This window comes from Mandrillus leucophaeus, unplaced genomic scaffold (genome assembly GCF_000951045.1).
Source record: "Mandrillus leucophaeus isolate KB7577 unplaced genomic scaffold, Mleu.le_1.0 Scaffold147, whole genome shotgun sequence".
In the NCBI taxonomy this organism is placed as follows: Eukaryota; Metazoa; Chordata; class Mammalia; order Primates; family Cercopithecidae; genus Mandrillus; species Mandrillus leucophaeus.
This window is the reverse complement of record NW_012101443.1, coordinates 3356550-3382007: the sequence shown is the minus strand read 5'-3', so window position 1 is coordinate 3382007 and position 25458 is coordinate 3356550. Positions and strand designations below refer to the sequence as shown.

The 25458-nt window shown below is 42.0% G+C and overlaps 1 protein-coding gene across 3 annotated transcripts in view; it reads right to left on the bottom strand.

Annotated features, from left to right (window-relative positions):
• The window catches only part of ENOX1 (ecto-NOX disulfide-thiol exchanger 1), a 574354-nt gene that overhangs the window by 131207 nt on the left and 417689 nt on the right, over positions 1-25458 (bottom strand). For all 3 annotated transcript variants that reach the window (XM_011974625.1, XM_011974626.1, XM_011974624.1), the window contains 4 exons: positions 19020-19193; positions 17597-17803; positions 13678-13911; positions 2826-3038 (listed from right to left, as the gene is read on the bottom strand). In XM_011974625.1, the coding sequence (XP_011830015.1) occupies positions 2826-3038; positions 13678-13911; positions 17597-17803; positions 19020-19193 (828 nt within the window). The remainder of the gene's footprint in view (positions 1-2825; positions 3039-13677; positions 13912-17596; positions 17804-19019; positions 19194-25458) is intronic.

The following is a 25458-nucleotide window of genomic DNA, read 5'->3' as shown; positions in this document are numbered from 1 at the left end:
TATGACAAAAACTGCAAAATTCTTCCTAGTAGCCATTCTCCCCTCCTGCCTTATTATGAGAACTCCAATTTTACTCTGAAGAGCGGTAGGCCCAGTCAAAATTGTATTTCTCACATTCTTTGTAGTTAGGCATGGCCAGGTATAATAATTCTGCCTAATGAGACCTATGTGGAAGTTAGCTGGGAATGGATTTTTGGGCAAGTTTTGCTTTCTTGCTATAATGATGCAACTCCTTCATGTGTCTTTCTTCCTCTTTTCTTACGTGATTTCAGCCTGGAAAAAGAAGATGTGATGGCAAGTGAAGCAGCAGCAGCCATCATAGACAACTATCCAGGTAAAGCGAACAGCACCAGAGAGAGCTCAGCCCCGGCAGCCTTGAACCACTGGACCAGTGCCAACAAACCCCACATCTGGATTTTACTGTGTCCCAAGAGAAAAATCTTCTACTTGTCTCAGATGCCGTTTGGCAGAATTTTCTGTTACTCACACGTGGGTGCCATGTCTAACTGACACATCAGGTAACCAAAGCCTGACTTGGATGATGGCGGTTACAATGAAGAAGGGTGGGCCGAATCGGGGTATATTTTTGAAGGGAGAAACAACAGGACTTCCTGATGAGCTAGATGTCGGTTGTGGTGATGGGAGATGGCAATTATAAAAAGTACAAGACTTTGGCTTGAGAACTTATGAGAATGGGAAGGAAAAACCAAAAGAGGAGCAGGTTTGAAGATTAGAAGCAAGGATTCCATTTTTGATATTTCAAAGTTGAGGTGCCTAAGAGGCAGTCTCTACTCCTGTGGTTTCCAGGAGACAGGATCTTGCTGGCCCTGTTCCACCCCTTCATTCACTCCTTCTCAGGGAGTGATGAGCCAGCCTGCCCAGGGAGAGTGCCTATTCTGCTCACCTACTCCCTTGCTTAGGCATCCAAAGTGTAGCCTCCAGGAATGTGGCTGGGGTCTTCAGCACCGCCTGCAGCTGGATGCTCAACACAATGTCCAGCATTCAGAAGCCAATTATTGCTGTAAATCTCCACATCACTTTCCAATTTGGTTGTTATACCAAAAAGTATATTTGTAGTCCCACATGCTACACTTTTCTGTCCATCTCTCAGTTGCTTCAAATATGGGCCAACTGACACCTATATAATGACAGGTAGACATTTCGTGTTCTTTCAGCCACATCATAGGGGCCTCATTGTAATAGGTGCCTCTTTCAATAGTTACTGCCAAAGAAAATGAAGTTCTCGCCTATTCATGGCTGCCCTCTTATCTTTATTGTTAGAGTCAAGGGTTGAGTCTTCCTTGCCCGTTGGGACTATAAACTGCATGGGAATTAGAACTTATTTAAAATTGATGCCAGTGAGCAAAAGGTAAACATACAGTAACCATTTCACTGTTCAGGCACATGACTTCTTACTATAACTCTGAAGAAATTGTATGATTAGAATTGTTTTACTGTGCTCTCTCTTATTTTTCTCCACTACCAGTCCACTCTTACCTTCCCTCCATCCACTGATCCATTCTTTCCTTCCCTCCTTTAAAAACTGCTGTTAATGTTGCTTTTCTTTATTCTATCCCTAATAACCTTAGAGTTTCTAGACATACACTGTTAAAGAAAGGGTCATTCATCAAGCCTGGTGAATCTAGGTAATGTGGTCTGGTATCAGTCTGTGTAAGGACAGAGCAGTCTTATTTTTCCTATTCCTTTTCTTTAAAGACAGATTGGTCTTATACTGGATATTAGATCACTTACCAGAATTTACATTTGGGAATTTGTTATACGATATGCTACGCTGCTGTAAAATCTGTCTTTTGATAAAGTCATATAAGATACTTTTACATTTAAGATCTCGGTTTTGCCCTCTCTTCCATCCCATCCTGACAGATACATTATTCCTTGTGTTTGCACTGATGAAAGAGGTGATAGGCATTTTGGCACACTACATCACAGAAAATAGTACTTATCTTCAGAATGGAAATATACATCCCACATGTCACTATCGCGTAGGGCCCTGCACCTGGTATGGAATGGAGCCTGGCATTGTTACAGTGTCATTCAATGGCTTTTACCAAGCAAGAGAACATCGGCAGCTGTGATGCATGATGCCGCTGTGACATTAACTACAGACACAGATAGAGTGCCCATAAAAAAAATATACGCCCTTTTTTTGAATAGAGCCCTGGGTAATTACCCTGACTATTGTTCTAAGAGAAAGCCCCATTTACACCCCTTCATCATTTAGACTCTGGACATTAAAAAAAAAATCACTGGCATTAAGTAGTTAAGGCAATTTGATTTCCAAATGAAGAAAGGACAAAAAAAATCCCTGCTCTTGAGTTGCTCATTTTGACAGCCACAGCTCACCCAAATAAAAGATCCTGAGGAGTTTTTCTGATAGTACCCTTTTCCTACACAGAGCCCAAGGAGAACCTGTTCAAGTTTGCTTTCTGCTGTCAGCACTAGGAGGACACAGGGGGCTGTGTGGACAGCCTGCGGGTGAAGGGTGGCGGCCCTGCAGCTATGATATGAACTGTGGTGGGTCCAGCAGGCACAGATGCATCTAGCTGCCCTGCCCTGGCGGCCAGGCTTGCTGTTCTGAGGAAAAGCTACAGAAACGTTGCTCACCTTGAGAAGTAAACTCTCAGGGCAGGGTCCATGTTCCTCCAAGGTGCCACAGAACATGAAATAGGTTATGAGGTTTGCCATTCAATGTGGAGTAAAAATGGGAGATTATTGAACTACTTACCCCCAATGAAAAAATAAAATTAATCAAAAAGAAAAGGCAAAATCACAACAAAAGAGATGGCCCCCAACATTTTACTTACATTGAGTGAGAATCCCAGTTAAGGCATTTTTGAAATTCTCCTTGGCTTCTTCCATCTCCTGCTCATGTGTGGCTTTTTCATTCATGAGCCGGCGGACGTGGCTGTTGGCCGACTGCACCATGGAATAGAACTGGTTTGCGGAACGCCGATTCACCTCCCCTCGTTCAATCCAGGAAAGCAGCACTGTGATCGCCTCTGAAAACTTGCTATCATCTGGAAATGGAAAACCACCAAGTACAAATCATGCCAAGATGAGAAAATACACTTGATTCGTATTCCTCTCAAAAGACAGAGCATAGTCCAACCTAGTGGATATATTTGCAGAACTCAACAAATTAGCTTTCCTGAGACTGACTGCCATATAATCACTTAATTTCTCTTTTCTCATCTAACTTCAGGGCACCATAGAACCACTCAGGAGGTTCACATTCTCATCTACCAACTCCATGAGCTCGGCAATAGGAGGTTTGTTCTGGGCATTCTTAGGAATAAGGTACAGCCTAATTCTTCCACCAAACCTTGTTTTCTCTTTCTTAAGATGGACTTGAAAAACTGTTATTAACCTACTTGCTCTCTACTTCATTTCTTTGTTCCTTTAACAAAAATATGACACAGTGTTACCAGTTTTCTGATTTATAGAATCAGCTGAGTTAGTGTTAAAATGTGGAAGAAAGATTGGATTACTTTAAAACTGGTTGTAATGTATGGTACTATCCCTAAGGCAGGTAGTAGGAATAAGTCAATTCTTGTTCTACTGTAGTTCAAAACGAATTCCATTTTAGGGCTAATACCATATATTTAATTAGGCTGAAAAACAGAATATTTCCTAGTTTTCCACAAAAGAGAGCATGTTTCCTGAGGTGTTCAGTGTTTGCTTTGGATTGCTATGGAAAGCCCATTTGAACCCGGTTTGAGATGTGTGTGTGTGTGGTGTCGGCGGGGGGGGGGGGGGGGGGGGGGACAGGAAGTAGGAAATGCAGTTCCACCTGAAAATAAGTGATAAATTCTATTTCAAAGAAAACAGACTTGCCTATTTGGAAATGGTTACTGAACAAACCTGTGTTGTGTGGCTTGGAGGTGGAGAAAAAGGAAGTTTGTGGGTGATTAAGTTAATTAGAACTGGAAGTTGTATGTCAGCTGTTACAACATTAATCGATCTGACTACTGTTGAAGGCTCACTGCCTACTTTCCAGGCAAACCTGAGGGGAGAATCCTTTCATTTGTATTCTGCAATCCCTAGAAAATGTGCTTTAGGGGAAAATATCCTACATTTTTACAAGTAAACTAGGTAGACTCTGAATTCTAAAACTCAGGAGCAAAATTAGATTGAAAGATTCAGATTCTTACCCATTCGTTTAAAAAATACTGAGGGTCTACTGTGTGCCAGGCATTGTCCCCTCCACTGGGGGGGCATCGGAGACATCCTTATGTATTGTTTGCATATAAACATACATACAGTCCACACGAATAGACAGGGGAGATTCATACTTGAGAAAAAGATTTCATTTCACTCAGCAGATTTTAAAATCAATCATTGAGTTATTAGTATTTTACACATCATACGAAACCTTCCCACCATTGAATGCTTTGTAAATTTATAGGGTGCTTTACAAACATCTTTAGTGTCTTTTCTCCCAAAGACCTCCTCCCAGACCAGTACAGCTTCCTTAGTATGGCTGCTGCTTGCCCAGGAGGTGCGTGTCCTGAAAGAAGGTAGGGCTGAGCCTAATTCAAGGTCCTGCGGTTGAGCTCTGCCTTCCCCAGGGAAGAAAGCAGCTTTTAGGGATGTGCCCATGCTCAGCCACCATTCTAAGCCCTCTCCTGCTGCACAGCGGCCTTCTAGATTTGGGGATCAAAGCTTTTTTTCTGAGCAAACCTGCCCCCCTGCCCTCACACTTTAACCAGAGGAGACAACTGGCCTGGGAGTGCTCACAAAACACCCTGTGAATGACAGACTCAAGTTGCCTTGAAAATCTCAACCCATAGGCACAGAACACACTTACTGAGTATTGTAGCCGCTTATACCATTTTGTTAACTCGGGAATTTCAGTCTAAGTTCAACCCTCAGTGAACTCCAGCTGCAATGGTTTCTTATCTCATTTCATGGACCGAAGCGGCTTGTATAAGATAAAATCCATCACACAACTTAACATTACATTCAGTCCATGGAGAGGCCCATAATTTAACATTATGTTTGTGAGAGGCCCACTGCCACCGTTACTGGCAGAATAAATTTTGCCTCCCTCCACACTCTCTACCTCTCTTCCCACCAATATATGTTAGGAGAATGGACCTCAGCAAAGACAGCGGAAATAAACTTAATGCTCAGAAGAAATCTTTTTTTTTTTCCTCTGAAAAGATAACAACAGAAAAAGAGAACACTGATTTCATGTACTATTTTTTCGCCTTTGCTATGAGTTTCATGTCTACATAACACAGAGAAAGAAAAATCCTTAACATTTTTGTTATGAGCTTTACAGGGACAGAGTGTAATGCTGTTCTCCTCTTTCTCTCATATACAGGTAGTTTTTCCTTCTCTTGCTCGTGGTGGCTTAGTTCATAAATAGACTAACTTTACTATCAGGAAAAAAACACTTCAATTTTAAAAACGTATGTTTGCTCAAATGGTCTGAAAGCCACATTTTATTGCTCGTCACACCTAGACCTAGAGCACAATACATTCACCTGCAGATTATAGTTTCAGAAAGAGGAAACAATATGCTTAGGATTAAGCCACTGAAAATACACGCTTTCAAAAGTAAGTAGCCAAGAGATTTTCTAACATGTTAACAAGTACTAGGAGGCAGAATTCCATTAGCCTAGAAGAGGAATATAGTTTCATAGACTCCCAATTTCATCTTCATTTCTGAACTTTCTGAAACTGACAGGCCGATATGTGATTGATGTACTGACATTCAAATTAAATTAAAAAAACATTAGTTAAGGCATGCTTGATAACTCCAGTCAATATTTGTTGCCATGTAAGAAGTGACTTTAATTTATATTAATTAAGACTAAGCCAGTAACTCCCTCTGGATGGCTACAGGAGGATATTGGGAGCGGTCATTTTCAATACTCAACTGTAAATTCAATTTTGTATTCAGTGGAAAGATCACTGAGAAGGCAGAAAACAATATAAACTAATTTAAACAGGATTTAGATTGCAGCATTATTAAAGCTATTCATGTGGAAAGAAATTAACACTGCTCATAAAAATCACATCAAAGACGCACTTATAAAAATTCCAAATACTTTCTGTGAACATGCTCAGGCATAACTCTGAATGTGGATGCAGTTTAGAAGCTAGAATGTGCAGATGTGCTTTTTCCACAGTAAGAATTGGGAAACATTGGTATATTATGGAGGGAATATAAATCATTTGCTCATTAGAAATTGCCCACCGTTTTCTAATCAGGATCCTCACAACGTTAATGCACCTGAGTTAATAGACAGGTTCATTTATGAGTCTTGCTTTTTTCCTTTCCATCCATCCGTCCCGCTTCCTTTGCCAGAGCCCTCTTTGTTAAACAGCACGGCATGCCTCCCTGCATTTGCTCATGCTGTGCACTTATCCTTGGGTCTCTCACACTCCTGGTCCCCCAGGCAGCTTTTATTCTTCCCTGAAGATTCTGCAACCCTAGGATGCATTCGGTGTCTCTTTGCTATGTTTCCACAATACCCTGCATATCCTGCTATTAAAGCATTAGTCACTCTGTACAGTAATTGTTGGTTTACAGATCTGTCTCTAGTTTTGAGGGGCTAATATGAGAATAAAATTTCCAAAACATATTTCAGTCCTCTGGTGACTGAGTTTTTCCCTTTGTATTTTATATGTCATTGCACTCTACAGTAGTTCCTCCTTATCCACAGTTTCACCTTCTGGGCTTTCAGTTACTGTAGGTCTCAGTTAACTGTGGTCAACCGCAGACCAAAAATAACAAATGGAAAATTGCAGAAATAAGCAATTCATCCATTTTAAATTGCACACTGTTCTGAATGGCATGATGAAATGTCATGCTGTCTCACTCTGACCTGACCCGGATATGAATCATCCCTTTGTCCAGGGTTGATTGTCCATCCACATTGTCTACACCACCTCCCTGTGAATCACTTAGTAGCCACCTGGATTGCCAGATCCACTGTAATGGTACAGCAGTGTTTGTGTTCAAGTAACCCTTATTTGGCTTAATAATGGCCCCAAAATGCAAGAGTAGTGATGCTGGCAATTTGGAAATGTCAAAGAAAGGCCACAAAGTGCTTCCTTTAAGTGAAAAGGTAAAAGTTCTTCACAATAAAGAAAGTAAAAAATTGTATGCTGAGGTTGCTAAAATCTAGGGTAAGAACAATTTATCTATGAAATTGTGAAGAAGTAAAAAGAAGCTTGTGCATAGCATATATAGTGTTCAGTACTATTCATGGTTTCAGGCATCCACTAGGATCTTGGAATGTATCCCCCAAGGATAAGGGGAAACTACTGTATTCCCAATAGATTTGTAGCAATTGATGCTGGAAAGATACAAATGCAATGGTTAAAAGTTAGGAAACATCATAGTTGATAATAAACATTTAAATTTCATGTCAAAGAGTATTTTCACACATGCCATTATCTACCAGAGATAGATGTTCTCATGACAATTAAGCTGAATGATCCTGTTATATACTTCAGGCTTCAGAAGTCATTATCACTGGCAATGAAAGTTAAGAGTGATGTCAGAGAATCCCACAGAAGCAAGGCCCTCTGCAGTGAGGCACTAAACGGTTTATCAAATAACTCAAAAATGTTTTTGAAAGCCTTTTTAATTTTGGGAAGGTAATTGCCCTTTAGCTTTGTGAAGAGTAAATAATATTATAGTGATACTATCAGATGTCACCGCTGGAATCCACGCCCACCTCATTTCATTTCTGGTTACTTCAGACTTTGTTAACCTCCTTCCCTCTCCCTCTCTTCCATGTTTCTTGAGAACTTGGCACACAGTAGGCATTACAAAACTGCATACAGGAGAGTTCTTTGCTATTCAAAGACCAGGCGCAGAAGCAGCCTTTGCGAGCTTCTTAAAAATGCAGACTCAGCCTTTCCCACACCTCCAGAATTGGAATCTGCATTTTACTCCAGGTGATTTCTATGCGCGTGGAGGTTTGAGAAGCACTGAATTAAGGACTCGGTGAAGGCCAGGTAAACTGGTTAGGAGCTGACCAAAGTTAAGAGATAATGAAAACCTGAAGTGGAAAGTAGCAGCTGAGATAGCAGAGACTTTCAAAAGGAATAGATGTGATTCTTAAGAGCTTTGTGAGTCTCTATCCCTGTCCCCATGACCAATTAAATAGCTGTCACTTCTATTCAGGAAAAAAAAAAGTGTTCAAGACTTGGAAATCGGCACAGAGACTATTACAGACCCTTTCTATGGAATGCTGGGCATGAATTACCTAATTCTACAGGGGGTGGGAATCTTTAATTCTTTGGCTAATCTCTGACTAGGCTATTTTACAACTTTGTAGGAGTAGAACATAAATCGTGGCAAACTGATTACAATACAAATAATTCCTCTCTGTAACAATGCAAATTAATTTTTGTTCAGTAGAAAGTGTAAATCTTTATAAAGTGAATTCTCCTTTGAAACAGTTTTAACATTTTCTTGGTCTCCTCATTAATTCGTGAGTTAAATAACATCATTGGCACATGTTCATTTTATATTTGTAAGACAGTCATGATTTCACTGCCACAGTATCCTTTAACAGAAGACAGGGCCCATGCTACAGTCACATCTGAAAGTCCAGGGCATGGCACAAAGTGGTGGGTACCTGGTGAATTTTAATTAAACTGATATATAGATAATGATGGGGAAAAGGAACCAAATTGGTAAGTGTTTTTTGTTTTTGTTTTTGAGATGGAGTTTTGCTCTTGTTGCCCAGGCTGGAGTGCAATGGCGCGATCTCGGCTCACTGCAACCTCCAACTCCAGGGTTCAAGTGATTCTTCTCCCTCAGCCTCCTGAGTAGCTGGGATTACGGGCATGCACCACCAAACCTGGCTAATTTTCTATTTTTAGAAGAGATGGGGTTTCTCCATGTTGGTCAGGCTGGTCTCGAACTCCCGACCTCAGGTGATCCACCCACTTGGGCCTCCCAAAGGGCTGGGATTACAGGTGTGAGCCACCACGCCCGGCCGTTAAGTGGTTTTTTCCTCCCACTTTGTGTGCACAGGAAGAGGCAGCCCTGAATTTTGAACAATAGATGGAATAAGAGCCAAGCCGGGAGCACTGAATATGAAACTTAGGTGGGCTATAGTTTCCTTATTTACACCTGGGTCTATAAAGGAACAATGAGGAGACAGGAATTTTATGTTTGAACAGAACGTGGGAAAACAAGGAAGACATTCTAAAATGCTTTTCTTTCCAAAGAAATGGAGGGACACACACATGTGTACACACATACACACACAAGTAAAAGTGTGTCTGTAGTTATCAATGATTTCTGGCTCCAAAGACAGCCAGAAATTGCTCACAGTGTACAGTCACATAGTCATCTAAGCAGATTTGGAATTTCAGTATGGTCAAAGCATTGCTGCTATCACAATCCCCAAATTTCTGTACATGTCCCTACACAAGTCTCCTTTTCCTGGCTGCTCAATTAACCCTGCATCAACTAACCAGATCACAGACAGCATAAAAGGCTAAACAGACAGGTAATGTTCCCTTCTTCCCCCAAAACACACATGCAATCTTCTTAACTAGTTAGTAGCTGTAAAAATGAGAAAATTAAGGCGGCAATATGAAAATGCACCGATTATTCCTGCTTCAGGGTCAAGCAAAATGTTTCTAAGTAAAACGGCCTATCTTACCTCTATGAAGGTCAATAACACATAAGGAAATAATTTGCAAACAGGCTCCTATGTTTCATATTTCCCTTACCCTATGAAGGAAGTCTGGCTTTTAGCTAATGGGACATCCACTCGGCTCATAACATTATTGATTTTTACTTTCATGGAACCATAAATATTGACAACCATCTCAGCAAAATGCTAGTACCACATCTGCCCCTTCCTCTGTCTGGCAGGCTGACATGGGGCCATTCTATATGCAAATCAGAGTCCAGTTCTCTGGAAATTATAAATGTTGATCCCAGGAGGATGGTACTCTTGTTGACACATTAGGGAATCCCAAAGGCCCTGCTTGCAAGGCTTTGTCAGGACTTCACCTGATTCAGAGAGAAACTCTTCATTTCATCACAAAATGAAAGATTATGTGAAGCTTTCTAAGGGGGTAAAAAGTACACAAAAACTTTTAAATGCTCTTGCCAAGAGAAATCCCAGTGAATTAGAATATAATCCTTCCTCACTGTCTAATCAATCTCTTCCTTCCACAGTCCAAACACAGGGTTCCTCCAGGGGTGGATGGTCTGTGTTAGACACACTGAAATTCATTATCTCATCTGCCTGGTGCCACTGTTTCCAATAAAGTGTAATTATGGTGTTACTGAGCTCCATCTCACTTTCTCAAAGCCATGCTATAAACTTAGGGTTTCTGAGCAGTTACTTCCCAGTCGGTCTTCATTAAGTTGAATTGTCTCACAACGATGTCTATTTAACCAGCAGGATGCCTACTAATTTTCTTTTTTAGAATTTGTATTAACATAACAGGCACTGGATGACTCCATGTCTCAGACACTACACAAACACAATAGTGTTACCTCTGGTTTCAGAAGGTCAAGTAGCCAGTGAATGGGATAACCTGGTCCTGGAAGATCCTCCCTCTCTCACTCCGGCACTGCCCATCTGGGCTGGCTCTCTTCCCTGCGACAGCACTTTGCACTTCCCACATATAACAAGGGGATTAGAATATTTATTATAATAAATATACTATTATAATAGTGCACTATTATAAGTGGCAAACGCAAGGTGATTTGTTATTGCCTCTGTCACTCAAGACATCTAAACTCTTTGAGGCAGGGGCTTGTTCACTGTTGTCCTTTCCACCACTGGCTAGGTCAGTGCCAGGCATATGGTAAAATACTGATTAATGAATACTTCTTGAGTGATTGGAAGGATGGCTGAGCACACATCGCATCATTTCCATGTACATCCGGTCATGCCCAGTAGAACCACTGGCCAGAAATTCAATGTGCTCATAGATCCAAAGAGCAGAAGAAGAGAGAAAAGAATTATTTTACTGAGCACCTACTATGTGCACAGTTTTAGCATTGGACAGGACATGGAGAGGGCATTGTGGGTCGTAAGAAAGACTTGGTTTGTACAGATTTTGCTAAATAAAGCTGAGTTTCAAAGAGAAAATTGTAAGAATAAACAAGTATGATATAAAATAGAAGAAAGTATCTGTAATAAATCTAAGTAAGATTTCTCAGGGGAGGAAAAAAATCAAATCCAATTAGGTATTTTCAGATTGCATTTCCATTTCCTCTCTGACACAGATTTCTTTACCTTAGGTCTTGACTGTATTTTATGTCCCCATATCAATGAAATCATCTTCAGGGAAACAGGGTCCTCAGCTCTTCCTGTCTGGCTTTGCAACATTATAAGGAGCATGGAGTGGATTTCCTCTCTAAGGCAGCCAATTTCCTAAGCAATTAAATGCTGTTTATATTCCAAACTCTATGCTTGGGTTGAAATTGTCAAGCTTGATATTACCTGACTCTTGCCTAAGATGTGTCCCCAGCTAGTTCATTCTACTGTAACAGCCATCTATTAAGATTTCCAATCTGTTCTTTCCTCAAGGGATCACACAGTACTTGGCAAAGGTACAGCTTCTGAATTCTGCAAATTATACTCATCTATATAAATATATACTTTTGAAATGGCAAGGCTTGCAAATTACTTTACCAAATTGACATCCCAATCTGTTATCCTCTAAAAGGAGAGGCAAATGCCACATACTTCATACGTGTGGAGACACTTCCGTACTGGGTTCTTAAAAACAACATAACTAGATGATACACTTTTATGAAATTCCTCCAGGAGGTCACAGCTCAAGGTGCTAGTTTTTGTCACTTCTCGGTGTGGACAAACTGAATACAGTTAGTCTGTGTAGATCATAATCTGATACCACAATACATTGGATATTAAAGAAAAATTATTGTTCCAGTGAACACTCCTTGTTGAGAACATTGCTGCTATATCTCATTTTGGCCACTCCTTGCAGTTTCTAGGCTGGAGGGAAAAGTGAGATGATGTCTGTATCTGCACTGCATATGCCCTTTATTAAAGGGACAGCTATGGCCTATGTATTTACATCGGTAAGACATGGTTTCTCAAAGCAGCAGAACACACCACAAGAGCCTCAGCAAGAAGCATTCCTTGGTTACAGTGCGGGTATTTCAGTGGCAACTGCAGTTGATTAAGGATTCTCAAGCCCTGGATGGAAGATTGGAAGCACAGCGCCCCCGCTGCCACCTTTTTTTTTTTTTTTTTCAAAGTGTAGAATGTCAACTTCCTATCTTCCTAAAATAGGTGTTAGGCAGCTTTTCATACATTTTTCTTAGTGAAAACATCCAATCCACTTTATACACTGCCAGCAATACACCAGTTATGTTCTAAAACACTTGAAGGATCAATCACATCCCTCTTCTCGTCAGAAATCTGTGATGGCTTCTCCACTGTTTACGGAATAAAACCAAATTCCAGCAATAGCCTTCGGGGCTCTGCCATCTGGCCCAGACTGCCATTCTAGCTTTACCTCGCTCTAGAAAGGCAGCTTCTATGCTGAATTCCTTTCTGCTTCTGTGGGATTTTATTCTTAGGTTTCCAGCCTCTAACTAGAATGGCTTTATGCCTCTTTTTCTCCTGGGGAAAAACAATCTAGTTTATTCTGCAAATTTCAAATTATGCCTCCTGTATAAAGACTTTCTTGACACTTTCATCAACATTATTTGCACTGGCCCCTGAATCCCCAAAGCACGGTGCATATACGTTGGTTGACAATCATGCCACTGACTTGGTATTACAGTTAATTGTTTATCTGTAGACACCCACATGTGGCCGGCAACTGTGACTTACGTTCTCTCATCAAATCCTGACAGCACTCAATGACCTGAGGAGGGTCTGACCATCATTTTCCTGTAAAATGCCCATATATTTGCTCAGCTCACACAACTTTGGTCAGTAACAGAACTGAATTCACACGTCATCCTAACTTCAAAATCTGGCATCTGTAGTTCACGGGGGCAGGTACTAGAGCCTTCCTATGTCTTTATTTCCCACAGCATAAGACACCAGGGAGGGCCTCAGAAAACATTAGAAGAAATAAAACATACGCTCTTCTCTTGCTAATCGTCCTGTAAATGTTGCATGTATCCCCTCAACTGCATCTCTGAACACAGGGATCCCATTCTGTGTTTCTTTTCTATTCTCGATGGACCCCAGCACCATGTGTGCAATTTTGCCTGATGAAGGCTTTCGGAGTCTGGTAAACATGCACACTCTACAGGGCTGGAGGAACACTAAGAACGCCCCACCAATGGCACAAATACTTGCCTGGCTCATTAAACACTGGGTCAGAATAGCCTGCTTTGGGGACCTTTCTGTCCCCTCATTCAGTGAGTTTTGTTGAGTGACTGTACATATACACTTTAATGGAGAACATGGGTGAGCATTCTGGGAAGGGGCAGGGTTCTGTCCCAGGCAGAAGATGAAGCCTAGGTGTCTGCAGCTTCCAGGGGACCTCCCAGCTACCCCACCCCAGCTCTGTAAAGAGTCTGTGCTTACACCAGACTCTTACGGCCATCTTAAGGCATAGCAGACATTGTACTGAAAGGACAACGGTGAAGAGACAGGAGAAACGCACAGGGGTTCCGTGTCTGGGGATCCCTGTGCAGGAAGAAAAGCCAGCGTGGGTGGCCCATACCTTTCAGCTTTTCAGCTAGCAGAGCGGCTTCGTGCTCTGAGTAGTGCATTATGGCGGGCGGGGATGGGGGCCGGAGCCGGTCCTCCTCCAGCTTGCGCCGGTGCCGCTCCTCCCGGGCACGCATCCTCTGCTTGCATTCCCACTCATAGAAGTCATCCCTGGCCTGGGCAAAGTCCACATGAAGGCGGCCTGAATCCTTTTTGTCGGTGCTAGACCCTAATCGCATCCTGTAACCTGAAACCAATGGAAACTCTGGTCACACCATAATGTCACAATGGCCACATGTTTTTGGTCCAGACCTTCAAGGCACACTTAGGCAAATGCTCACTTATTTCTTTGCTGTCACTACAGATACATTTCCCATAGGAGGCGGGAAGCAATTATCCTCTTCCCCAGCAATCTTGAAGCTTGGTCAAGTTAGGCCTATTACAGGTTTGGGGATAAACACACCTTGGAGAGTTGTCTCCGAGGGCTGCTTACCCATCTTCCAAACCGGTATCCCCAAGAGAAGATGATCTCAAGAACTAGGGTCTTATCATGATCATTCCTTCTTCCCCCTGGCTTCTAGGAAGCTCAGAAACAAATTTGGCATGCAGCATTTTTTTTCTCCATTTTTTTATGTTCTTGGTTTTATTATATTTTCAGTTTACTATAATTCTATTGTATAGGTGAAATATGAGTAACTAAAGAGCATCTATGATATTTAAAAAGATCTACAAAGTGAATTCCAGAACACCTCACTCACAGGCTATTGCTACATTCCCCCAGAAAATGCCGCTGCTCAATTCTCTCTCAGCAGCTGCAACAGGCACAATTACCAAGGCAATTTTGCAACGCTGTTTTATTTCCACTTATCCTCTGGGGCACGCGGGAGAATATTTTACCTGCAATCAAGAGGCCTCACCGCTGCCTTCCTCACAGCCCTGCAGCACCTCATCTGGTATGCATCACCACACAAATTGTTCATGTAATATTTTAAGGCCACAGGAGCCCGGTGCAAGAGCCCAGAGCTAGACAAAGAAAAAAATGGGCCTGGAAATCTTTAGGGGATTCACTGTGAGCTACCCAACTTATATAAAGATTATGAGCAGAAACTTGATCTGAGAAATCAACACTAATAGAACTGAAACCAGTCAGCCGGCCTAACTTCAAATGAAGAAGAATTGACTTTGAGGTTGCTCTTCAGTTTGGGGTACTCAGATTTTCAGAACATAAATCCAGGTCCCAGCAGGACCACAGCTGCTGGGGGCTGCCAGAGGAGAGAGCAACATAAGCACTTTTCCAGTGTGGGGGCTTTGCAAATGAGATACAGCTGTAAAATGCTAGGCTGCACTGTGCTGATGTTCACGATCTCATGGTAGATTTCAATGGATTATTTTAGATTTGGGGATAAAACTCAGCTGAAAATCTCTGTAGAGGCTGGCTCCTCCCCAGGAGGCCACTTCACACCTTTGAAAGTTACAAGTAAGATATTGACCTCACATCTGGTTTCCGCGATGCCACGGAACCCTTCTCACTGCTAGATTTTCAAGTGTTATCTAAAAATGGGAAGACATAACAATACCAATCAAAACCAAAACCATCCGATCACAGATGTGCAGAATTAATGCAAAAGCAAAATGTATCTTGGTTGTGGGTCATGGGAACAAATCAGCAGGCCACAGTGATACAGGCATAACAGCTGAGCAGGCAGGACTGTTTCAACTGGCCAGCTATCCCAACTGGCCAAGCACCTTTCCCCTGCTCATTGTCCAGAGAATCCGTATTCAAACATTTCTGGCTCCAGAAACACCCTCACTTTCACAGAAACATCATCACTAAGGACTTAAAAGGGACCCTGATGAGGCCGAGTCTAAAATTAGCTAGGCCTTCAAATGTGAATGTGGTCCTAAAATTAGACAGGCCTTCCAGCTGGGCTTGGGCTTGCTGGAGCCCACACACAGGAGGGGCCGCCTGACTTCCTTCCTGCCTTTCCAGTTAATTGGCCTTGCAGATCTTCCTGGGACTGATGCTGCAGCCTCTCAAGGGCAGGGAGGCAGAGTGAGGAGGCTCTTCTGCACCCAGGTAGGGAGGCTGGAGGTGAGGCTTAGCTGTGTTCTCCTCTTACACTAATGGGGCAGACCAAGGAGCAATCAGGGGCATGCTGAGGGAAGTAGGACCAGCCCCCAGGCTGGAAAATCATAGGATCAAGGTATAATCAATCAAGGAGCACCTTTCATATGCCTAAATTTGGGACTGTTCATCTTTGTCAGTGTCTTACGAGGCTTCTGATTGGGTGTGAACATTGTGTTGTATTAAAGTTGAAACGGGCCTTTGATTTACTCTAACCTTCTCATTTAATCAAGTAGGGTAAAGAATACAGTCGACCTGTGAACATGGGTTTAATCTGTGCAGGTCCCCTTATAGGTGGATTTTTTCCAACCAAATGTGTATCCAAAATATAGTATTTGAGGGATGTGAAACCTACATATATGGAGGGCTGACTTTTCATATACATGAGGGTTCCACAGGATATACATGGGGCAGGGGCGGGGGTTCCTGGAACTAATCCTCCGAGTGTACTGAGGGATGGTTGCAGTTTTATTGGTACCGCTGTGATTAGAACCCAGGTCCCCAGGACAGGGTTCTTGAGATAGAAAAATCAGTCCTTCTTTATCATGATCAGGATATTTATGTTAAAAACAACCATTTCCTGAATGGTTTCTATGTTGCTGGTGTCCTGCTGAGCACTTAATATCCATTATTTGATTTATTCCTCCTCACAGTCCTACGAGGTCATCCTGTTACTATCTTTATTTTGCAGATGAGAAAACGGAGGCAGGCTCTAGGCCATGAAACCCAGTGCCACGAACTCACCAGAAACCCCACTGTCTAACAGTGGATTGTGTGTTATGAAATGTCTTCATTCTACGCTTTGTCTTCCTTATCCATTTTCAATTGCTTTTAGTTTTTATTTTCTACTTTGTAAGGTTTTACTGAAATAAGGGGTTTTAAAGTTCTCCATATCACTGTCTACCTCAGGGGAGTCTCTGCATTGCTGATAACCTCAAGGCTTCTGAGGTTTGCACAGAATTTCGTGGCAATAGAGGCGGACTGCAGAAATTAAGTAAAACCTGGCGGGAATGTTCAGATAGGTACCCCCAACACCACCCCACACCCCTATTGTTTTCCCACCTTCCCTTATCAGCTTTGCCTCAGGAATAGGGAGGTGAAATGCAGAGGGATGACTGAAAAATGGAGGTGGGGAGTGTGAGGGAAGGGCAGGGAGTTCAGTCTAAGAACGTGTCCTTCCAAAACCAGCCCCTAATTCTTCGATTTGGCAAGGCCTTGTGGACAGACTCCATCCACTTGGCCCAACACCCACAGATGGGAAGGCAGCACTGGGTCTAATCTCAGTATCTGTAAAAATCGCCTATAAACATTGGCACCAAAGGAGAAGGCTTAATGAACCACCAACGAGGCAATGATCCTGTGCCTTTCTCCTAGGGCCCCTAAGCCACTTTCCTGCAGGGAACTGACCTTGCTTTGGTACCCTGGTGTCCAGAAAGTGAATCCACTTCCAAAAACCTGAAATTATTCTGAGAGAGTACTTTACTCTCCCAGAGGATTACATCCAGCAAGAATAATGGTCCTTAGTACTCATAATATTGCTTCTCATCTAATAAGCACTTGAGAACATTAATTAGAAACTCGATGGAATTCCTAAAGACTGGATGGTGGGAAATTGCTCCTGCAGTGAGGCACCTTCACAGACTCAGCACAGAGCTTCCGGCAGCCAAGGAAGAAGGCAGAATTCCTCCCTTTCCAGCCCCAAACTATGAAGACTTTATTTTGCATTAAGGCCAAAGGGAATAAGCTCATATTAACATCACAAAACATAACAAAATGCCTAGAAAACTCCTTATGTAATGCAAAGTACCAGAAAGGTAAATGGCTTTATCAACCATGAATTCCTCTGCAAAGCGAATGTGACAAAAATTCTTCTTGCTTTTCCGAATTGCTGTAATATCACCGCACTGCTCAAAGACTTCTTGAATAATTTCCTCGGTAGCATTTTCTGGTAATCCTCCGACAAACACAGTCTTACACCCAGGAGGTCGTTCTCTTGTGGAAGGAGGTGGAAGATCTAATAATCACAACAAAACAGAAAGTTTTGTCTTTCATTTATTTGCTCTCTCTGGTTCTCCCGGCAAAACTAAAGCTTGCAGAGTCACTTTCTCCAGACGGAGTGACGATCAATTTCTGTGCCAACTTCCATTTATCCCAGGCTGTCTTGTTTCTAAGTTCCTCTCCCCTCCCACTCCCAACCTTTACCTTCTGTGTTTATTGCTACGCAGAGTGGCTATACGCTTGTCCATGAACAAACGTAAAGCAAATGTTTGCATAATTTCATTTCTCCTTTATACTACAGAAGCCCAGCAAAGGGAGGGAAAAAACTTCCCAAAGTACAAAACATGATGAAATGACAACATGATGAAGAACCTCGGTGTGTTATCTGCTTTGTCTTGTTTCCAGATAAAGGAGCGGCAAAGCGGAATACAGGAAGCACAACCCACAAAAGCGCGCACAATACTTACTTGGCTGCGCAACACCGGGCCTGAAAAAACCACTTTGTTATTATTCACATTTAAATGAGCAAACGATTACATTTTGGGGAGGCTGTATAAAAAGATAAAATGTACACTCTCACAACATTTTACCTAGTTTATATGTAGATTACTAAAGCAATCTCCGGAAAAGTCCACTTAAAAAAGGCAACCCTGATTAATATGAACGGCCGAAAAAAAAAAAAGTCCTAGCTTTTTTAGCCCATAAACTTAGTATCTGAGGCAAAATTAAAAAATAAAATTCTGGCCCATTTCCTTCATCAAATGTATGTTTCCTTCAAGCAAATGCAATTTGGTCCAGAAGCTCTGAGATGCAGGCTCCCCTCTCCTTGGCCCCCAAATTGCTAACTGTCAAATTAATTCAATTTTCCATCTAGCAAAACACATTTCGGAGTTTTTCTCCCACATTTGTGAAGATGGATGGAAGTGCTCACATATTTCACACTGTGTTCTCCAGCAAACACTAGGCTTCACTGCATGCAAAGTCTTACCGCCAGATACACATCCCCAAATCCCATGTACTGGCTTGATAGTGGGGATTCAGCTTCTGGACAGACACGTGGCCACATCCCTGTATATTTATTCTAATCGAGAGACAAAAGGCCTCCTGTAGAACGGATCCCCACTCTGCGCATTTACGTGTGAGTCACATCTGAAAATGACTGCAATGCCATTTTAAAATTTAAAAAGAAAACAATTTAAAATGCGCAAATAGTTCCCATAGGCGTTACTCACTTGGATTTTGAGGAAAAAGAGTACAGCTTTTGCAGTGGATGATTTCTTTGACAACAGCCACTTCTGTTGGTGGTGGGGGAGGTACCAGTCCAAGGCCTGGGATCATTGGGTTAATGGGGGTGATTCCAGTCATCATGTTGAGGCTTGGATCAAAGCCTGGGACACAGATTGAGTCTGTAAAGTATACAAGATAACATTTTGACTGGAGATTAAATCCATTTTTGTTGTTGTTTTTGCCATTTTCCTGCAAAGATGTTTTGACTTTATACTTTCTATGTTTCAGGAATTTCTCCTGGCATAAGATGTAATATTATAGAAAGCTATGCCAGAAGGGTAAAGAGAAAAAAAGGAAAAGATGAACATAGAAATACACAAAGGAAATTATATTACTTAAAATATTAATACAACAGAAAGAACACAGCATATTAAAGTGTAAAAGCATGCACCATGAAGCTTCACTATTACTGTGAATACAATTTTCTATTTCTTAACATTGGTGTATTGTTTATACCACCTTATGACCCAGAATATGGGGAGAATATCATTTACATTGAAGTGCCCTGTGAATCTAATTGTCAACGTGGTTTCATCAAAAGAGCCTTCTTACCCAAGTGACCTAGATTTAGGAAAGTTCAATTTATATGTGCATACTTTATAATGATGTATTCAGGTCCCACCTAACCTATTTCCCCCGAAATTTAAAAAAAAAAAAAAAAAGCAAAACAAAGAGTGATTACAATTCCTATGGCTGGGTTAGACACATGCAGGCATAAAATTAGCTATATACATTTCTGGATTCTATTGGATAATTGCACTTTCTTCCTATAATTTAGTCAACAAATAATTGACCCACCCTTTTGAAATCTTTATGCCCTGTATTAAAACGCACACACACAAACTTGAAAATAGAAATAGAAAGTGTGCAAAACAAATGGGTTTTCCAGCATAAACCCGTTTTTTTTTTTTTTTTTAGTGTGATAATGAAGCAAGTGATTTCAAAGGTGACATACAGACACTAATAAGTAAGACGTTTCTAACAGCAGGGACTATGAAAACACCGTACTGAGTAGCCACAAGGGGATCCCGTTCAGGAGGGTTTCCCTGTTGGCAGAAAACAGTCTCACGGGTGGCGTGAAAATGTTCCCAGGTAGACAGGCCAGGAGAGATCATGGTGCCCTCCTCTACTCTGCAAGGATGAAACTTCCTTCTTGTCTTATACTCTCCTATCTTCTCCCTCCTCATCTTACATCATTTCCATTCTTCCTTCCTGCCCATCCCCCCGCCACCGCCTCCTACAGCCCCCTTGTACAGTTCTTCTGTACAGCCTGTGCCTTAGGCCTCTACACGCTCTCACTCTTTGCTTACCTGTGCTGAAAGGCTGGAGGAGCCCAGAAGCAGATGTGAGGATAACCACACCCTTTGTTTACTAAGAAGCTCCAGAGGATACAGAAGGTCTAGCAAAAGCGTTTCCTTTCTGGGAAAAGGTTTACAGATTCCGCCAGCTACTTTGGACATTTCCACTCCTCCTCTGGGCTGAACAGAATAAACAGTGTGATTCTGATCTATAACCCCAAGAGGACTGCTGTCCCATTTATTTAAAACTCCATTTAATTTCATAGTGTACCAGCGTGACTTCAATAAAAGGTTTTTTTTTTTTTAAAAAAAAGAACCCCAAATATAAATGACAAATAAGCATTTTCTTTCAAAGTAGTCACCCTGACGTTCTAGGTACTTCCTCTACAATTATGGCTCTCAGTTTCTTCATCTGCAGTATGGGACTGTTTGACTGGATTCTCTCTCGGAGTGCTAGAATTCCAAGACTCCAGGATTCCATACTGATGTTGCGCAGAACAAACTGACACACAAAAGACATCAAGTTTTGTAAGTGACAGAGATGACTTTGTTTATTCTGCCAATCATCAGAAAGTTTCACAAGTGTGATTTCCATTTTATAGAAAAGAAAGTAAGGCTTAAAGTGCTTAAGTAAAACTTCTAACATTCCAAATCAAACAGACGGCAGAGTCAGAATGAGGGCCCAGGTCTTTGTCTCAGTATTTAAACACGTATTAAGTGTAACGATTTCAAAGTTTCCATCTAGAACGACCCAACCTGATTATTCATCTAATACATGCCACTACTTCTTAAAATGTACCTTACTCGTAAAAAAAATCAAGATGGGTCCTGCTGATCAATTCCAAAGAAGTTCCAGAACAGAATGGTTTTCAACATCATCATCATTAAAATAACATATTGGCCTCCAAGGTGAATATATTAGAAAAAGAAATATTGGCAATGGGAATATTGGCATGCTTGTGCTTTTATTTAATCTCATTCCGTACATAGGCTTCATCTGTTTCTTTCCTGGCCTGGCCCTCGCTATTATTTGCCAACACAGGATGATTTAAGGCTGAAACCACTCAGGACTGCAAACCCTGAAATGAGAGCCCTGTGAATTATAATCAGCAGATGTTTCCCGCAAATGAGGAGAGAAGCCCAGTGCTTGCATTCTCTTTAGTTGTTAACAGACTTCTGTTTTCTTTCTGAAGGCTAAGTAAATAAGTACATGTCCAGAAATGGGGACAGACGATACCACTCTTGTACAAAATATTTTAATACACAGCAAGAGTTACTTTGCTTTTTCTGAGACATCAGTATGAGGAGACTATGAGGTTTAATGAAATCTGCATGGCAAGTGCAGTAGCTTCAAAAGAGCTTAGAAAGGAATTAACACGTAAATTATGTTGGACCTCAAAGGATTGGAGATTCAGTATTTGAGAGGAGAAAGTAAGGAAGGATTAGACTTTAAGGGAAAAAAAAGAACCCATTACTTTTTAACAATATATATACAGATGGAAATTGTTTTCTCAAACAGCACAGGAGCATATGATGTACTCGCTCATTAAAGCAAACGCACAAACTGAAAATCGAGGAAGACATAAACACAGGAAGACAAAGGTGAGAAGGCGGCGCAACCCCGAGAGTCAGTTCCATGCCCTGGTAGGAAAAGCTGCCCCTGTGAGCTTCAGAGATAATGAGTTGTAATTCTACTCAGCGCAGAGAGGAGGACTGCTTAAATCACAGCAAGAAAGAATCCAATTACATATACAGTAGAACTTTATTATCAAAACTGTACTGAAACGAGAGGAAGGAAGGGTTATTCATCACCGACCGTGGCCCTGTCTGGCTCCTCTCTGTGTTGCTGGCTCCAAGCAGAGAGTGGCCACAGCCAAGGCTCGGCAAAGGTTTCTTTTTGGTTGTCTGTTCCCAATTGGACGAGATGAAAACAAAACAAAAAAATCCTGTTTACTGATTCACAGGCCAGTGTTTTATCAATTGGATGAGCATTTTTCAGAAGGCAGGTTGGGGCTTTGTGTTTAGGATTTTAGAGGCATGGCAGTTGAATTAATTAAAGCACTCATTCATTTGAATTAAAGCATTCATTCAGCATTTCCTGGGCACATACGACTGCCAGGATCTGGAGTTACAGAGGTAACAGTAGTAAGTTCCCCACTTGAGTCTGAGGAGAGGATAAAGGATGGGAACCAAACTCAGCAAGAGTCGGGACACAGGAGCTGAGGCTCGGAGGACACAGAGAGAGTCCAGGAAGGGAATTGCTGGGAGAGAGCCTGGTAGGCCTGGGGAATTCCAAACAATTTTTCATGGCTCTTTCATGGTGTGCATCTGGCAGTGTGGCCACAATGTCTGGAGAGACTGCAGGATTTAGATCAGATCAGAGGGACCCTGCTGTGGAAGCTAGTGAGTTTCCACTTTGCTGTCCCTGGAACTCAGAGTCAGAAATGCACCCTGCCAGGCCAGGGCCCCGGTGCCTGGGCTGCCCTTCCTCACTCCTTCTCTCTTTGTCTGCTGCCCACTAGCCATGGCTTGTTCCTTTTTCTGCCCTTTCTAGTCAATGCCTCAGTTAAGAGTCTCATATTTGAGACGAGAACTAGATTTCATTTGAAAGAAAGGCAGCTGAGGCCTCTTGCCAGGCAAGGCTGGGCATACTAACTAGGTTAGGTGTGGGCAGGGAGAAGGGACACAGAGAAGTTGTCAGTACCAGGAACAAGTCTGGCCTGGAAGGAAGAACATCGTGTTTTAAGAAAATAATGAGAAAGAGGCAGTAATCAGGCTAAATGGTTGCATTACAGGTGTAGTCCTGGGCTGAGGGTGTCCTGACAAAGTGGCTGAACACAGAGATTATTAGCAGCAGATAAAACACAGGTCCAGGCAGGGCAGCTGCCCAGAGGACTCTGTCTACAGGTCACAGGGCCTGTACCCCCGGTCCAGGGTTCAGACCCAGCCCAGGGGAAATAAAGTTTGCAACAACATCATGGGGTCACAAGTTGAGAAATACTAGGCCAACTGGCAGGTTACCTAAGCCAGGATTCAGGCAGGAGAAGCAAGACAGGATCCAGACACCAGAATAGAAGCCTGGGGTTTGGGGGAAGGAGATAGACCCCTCAGTTATCAGACACGCAGCACAGGTCACAGCCTGACCAGCATAAAGCCTGATTGGAGGCTGAGTCTTAGAATGCGGGGCTCCAGAGCCCTCTTCCTCCTGCCTGACACCAGATGGACCCTCAAGTCCAGGGACAGGGTGAGTGTGTGGGGCCAGATCCCAGGACTTGTGCAGAGCACAGAGACAGGCTGGAAGGGCTCTAACAAACATGCAATTGTGCTGCTTCTTTTTTCAGAATTACTGGGTTAAAATTACTGACCTATCATCACTCTGCAGAGAAGCCACGTGATACATGAAGACATTCTGTTTACCAGTTTCCAGTGGAGAAACTTTTTCAGAATAGTCTCCTATTGCAATTGGCAAGTCTTGTTGTTCTATAATATCGTTCAATTTGTAAACTATTAAAGTAATGCTCTTTTTCATTCCATGTTTTCCTTTTTTCAAGCATTCTTAAAAAAACTGCTTTGTGAACAGCAGAGGAAAAGTGAACATTTTAAAAAAGGTGATCTTAAAGTCAAGGGATCGGGCACATCTGGATGACCTAAGGCTGACCAGCTTTTTTTTTTTTTTTTTTTGAGACGAGTCTCACACTGTCGCCCAGGCTGGAGTGTAGTGGCCTCAGCCTCCTGAGTAGCTGGGACTACAGGCGCCTGCCACCACGCCTGGCTAATTTTTTTTGTATTTTTAGTACAGACGGGGTTTCACCATGTTAGCCAGGATGGTCTCGATCTCCTGACCTCATGATCCACCCGCCTCGGCCTCCCAAAGTGCTGGGATTACAGGCGTGAGCCACTGCGCCTGGCCGGCTGACTGGCTTTTTAACCTCTCTGGGCTTCAGTGTCCTCACCAGGGGAAGGAGAACATGAATACTAGATAGACATACTGGTCTTCATGCTCATCCAAGAAGAACATGTGGGTGAAGGCAGTATATCAAAGTGTGGAGACTCCAAGTCTGCACTGGCTGTATGACTTTGGGAAATTTAACTAATCTTTCTAAGCCTCATTTATAATATCTATAAAATAGAATAATATTTACTTTTTAATGTTCTTGTGAGGTTTTAAAAAAACAAAACCAAAGTGTTTAGCATAATGTCCAGCACATGGTAAATACTCAATAAATGGTAGCAATTACATACAGCATTAATATATTAATATTAATATATAGAATATTTACATAACCTTAGAGAAATATGTTAACATAGAAGACACACAATCATAATGATTAAAAAGTCTTTCACTTGACAAACATATGAGTATTAATACATAGAATACTTACATAACCTTATAGAAATATGTTATTAACATAGAAGACACACAATCATAATGATGATTAAAAAGTCTTTCATTTGACAAACATATGAATGCCTACTAGGTGTTGCATGTTTTGCTAGGTACTCTGTATTCAAAGACATTGCAATGTCCTTCCTTCACAGATGTGGAAATCTAGTGACTGAAACAACTTAGCAGAAAATACCAATACAGTAATGACACCTATTTTGAGACATTTAAATAAAGGGTGCTATGAAAACACTGAAAAAGGGACATCTAAACCAGTCTGGGATAGGGTTTGTAAGGGTTGACTTATGTCCCCCCAAAAGATATGTTAAAGTCCTAATGCCCCGTACCTATGAGTGTGACTTCATTTAGAAATACTGTGTTTGCAGATGCAATCAAGATAAGATGAGGTCATACTGGATTAGGGTAGGCATGATCTAATATGACTGCTGTCCTTCTAAGACGAGGAGAAAAGACACAGACACACAGGGAGAATGCAATGTGATGACTGGAGAGATGCACTTGCAAGTCAAGGATCCCCCAGGATAGCTGGCAAACACCAGAAGCTAAGAGAAAGACATGAAACAGATTCTTCCCTGCATCCTTCAGTGAGAACGAGGCCCTGTCAACAGCTTAATTTTAGACTTTTGGCCCCCAGAACTGCAAGACAATACGTTTCTGTTATTTTAAGCCACCCAGTTTGTG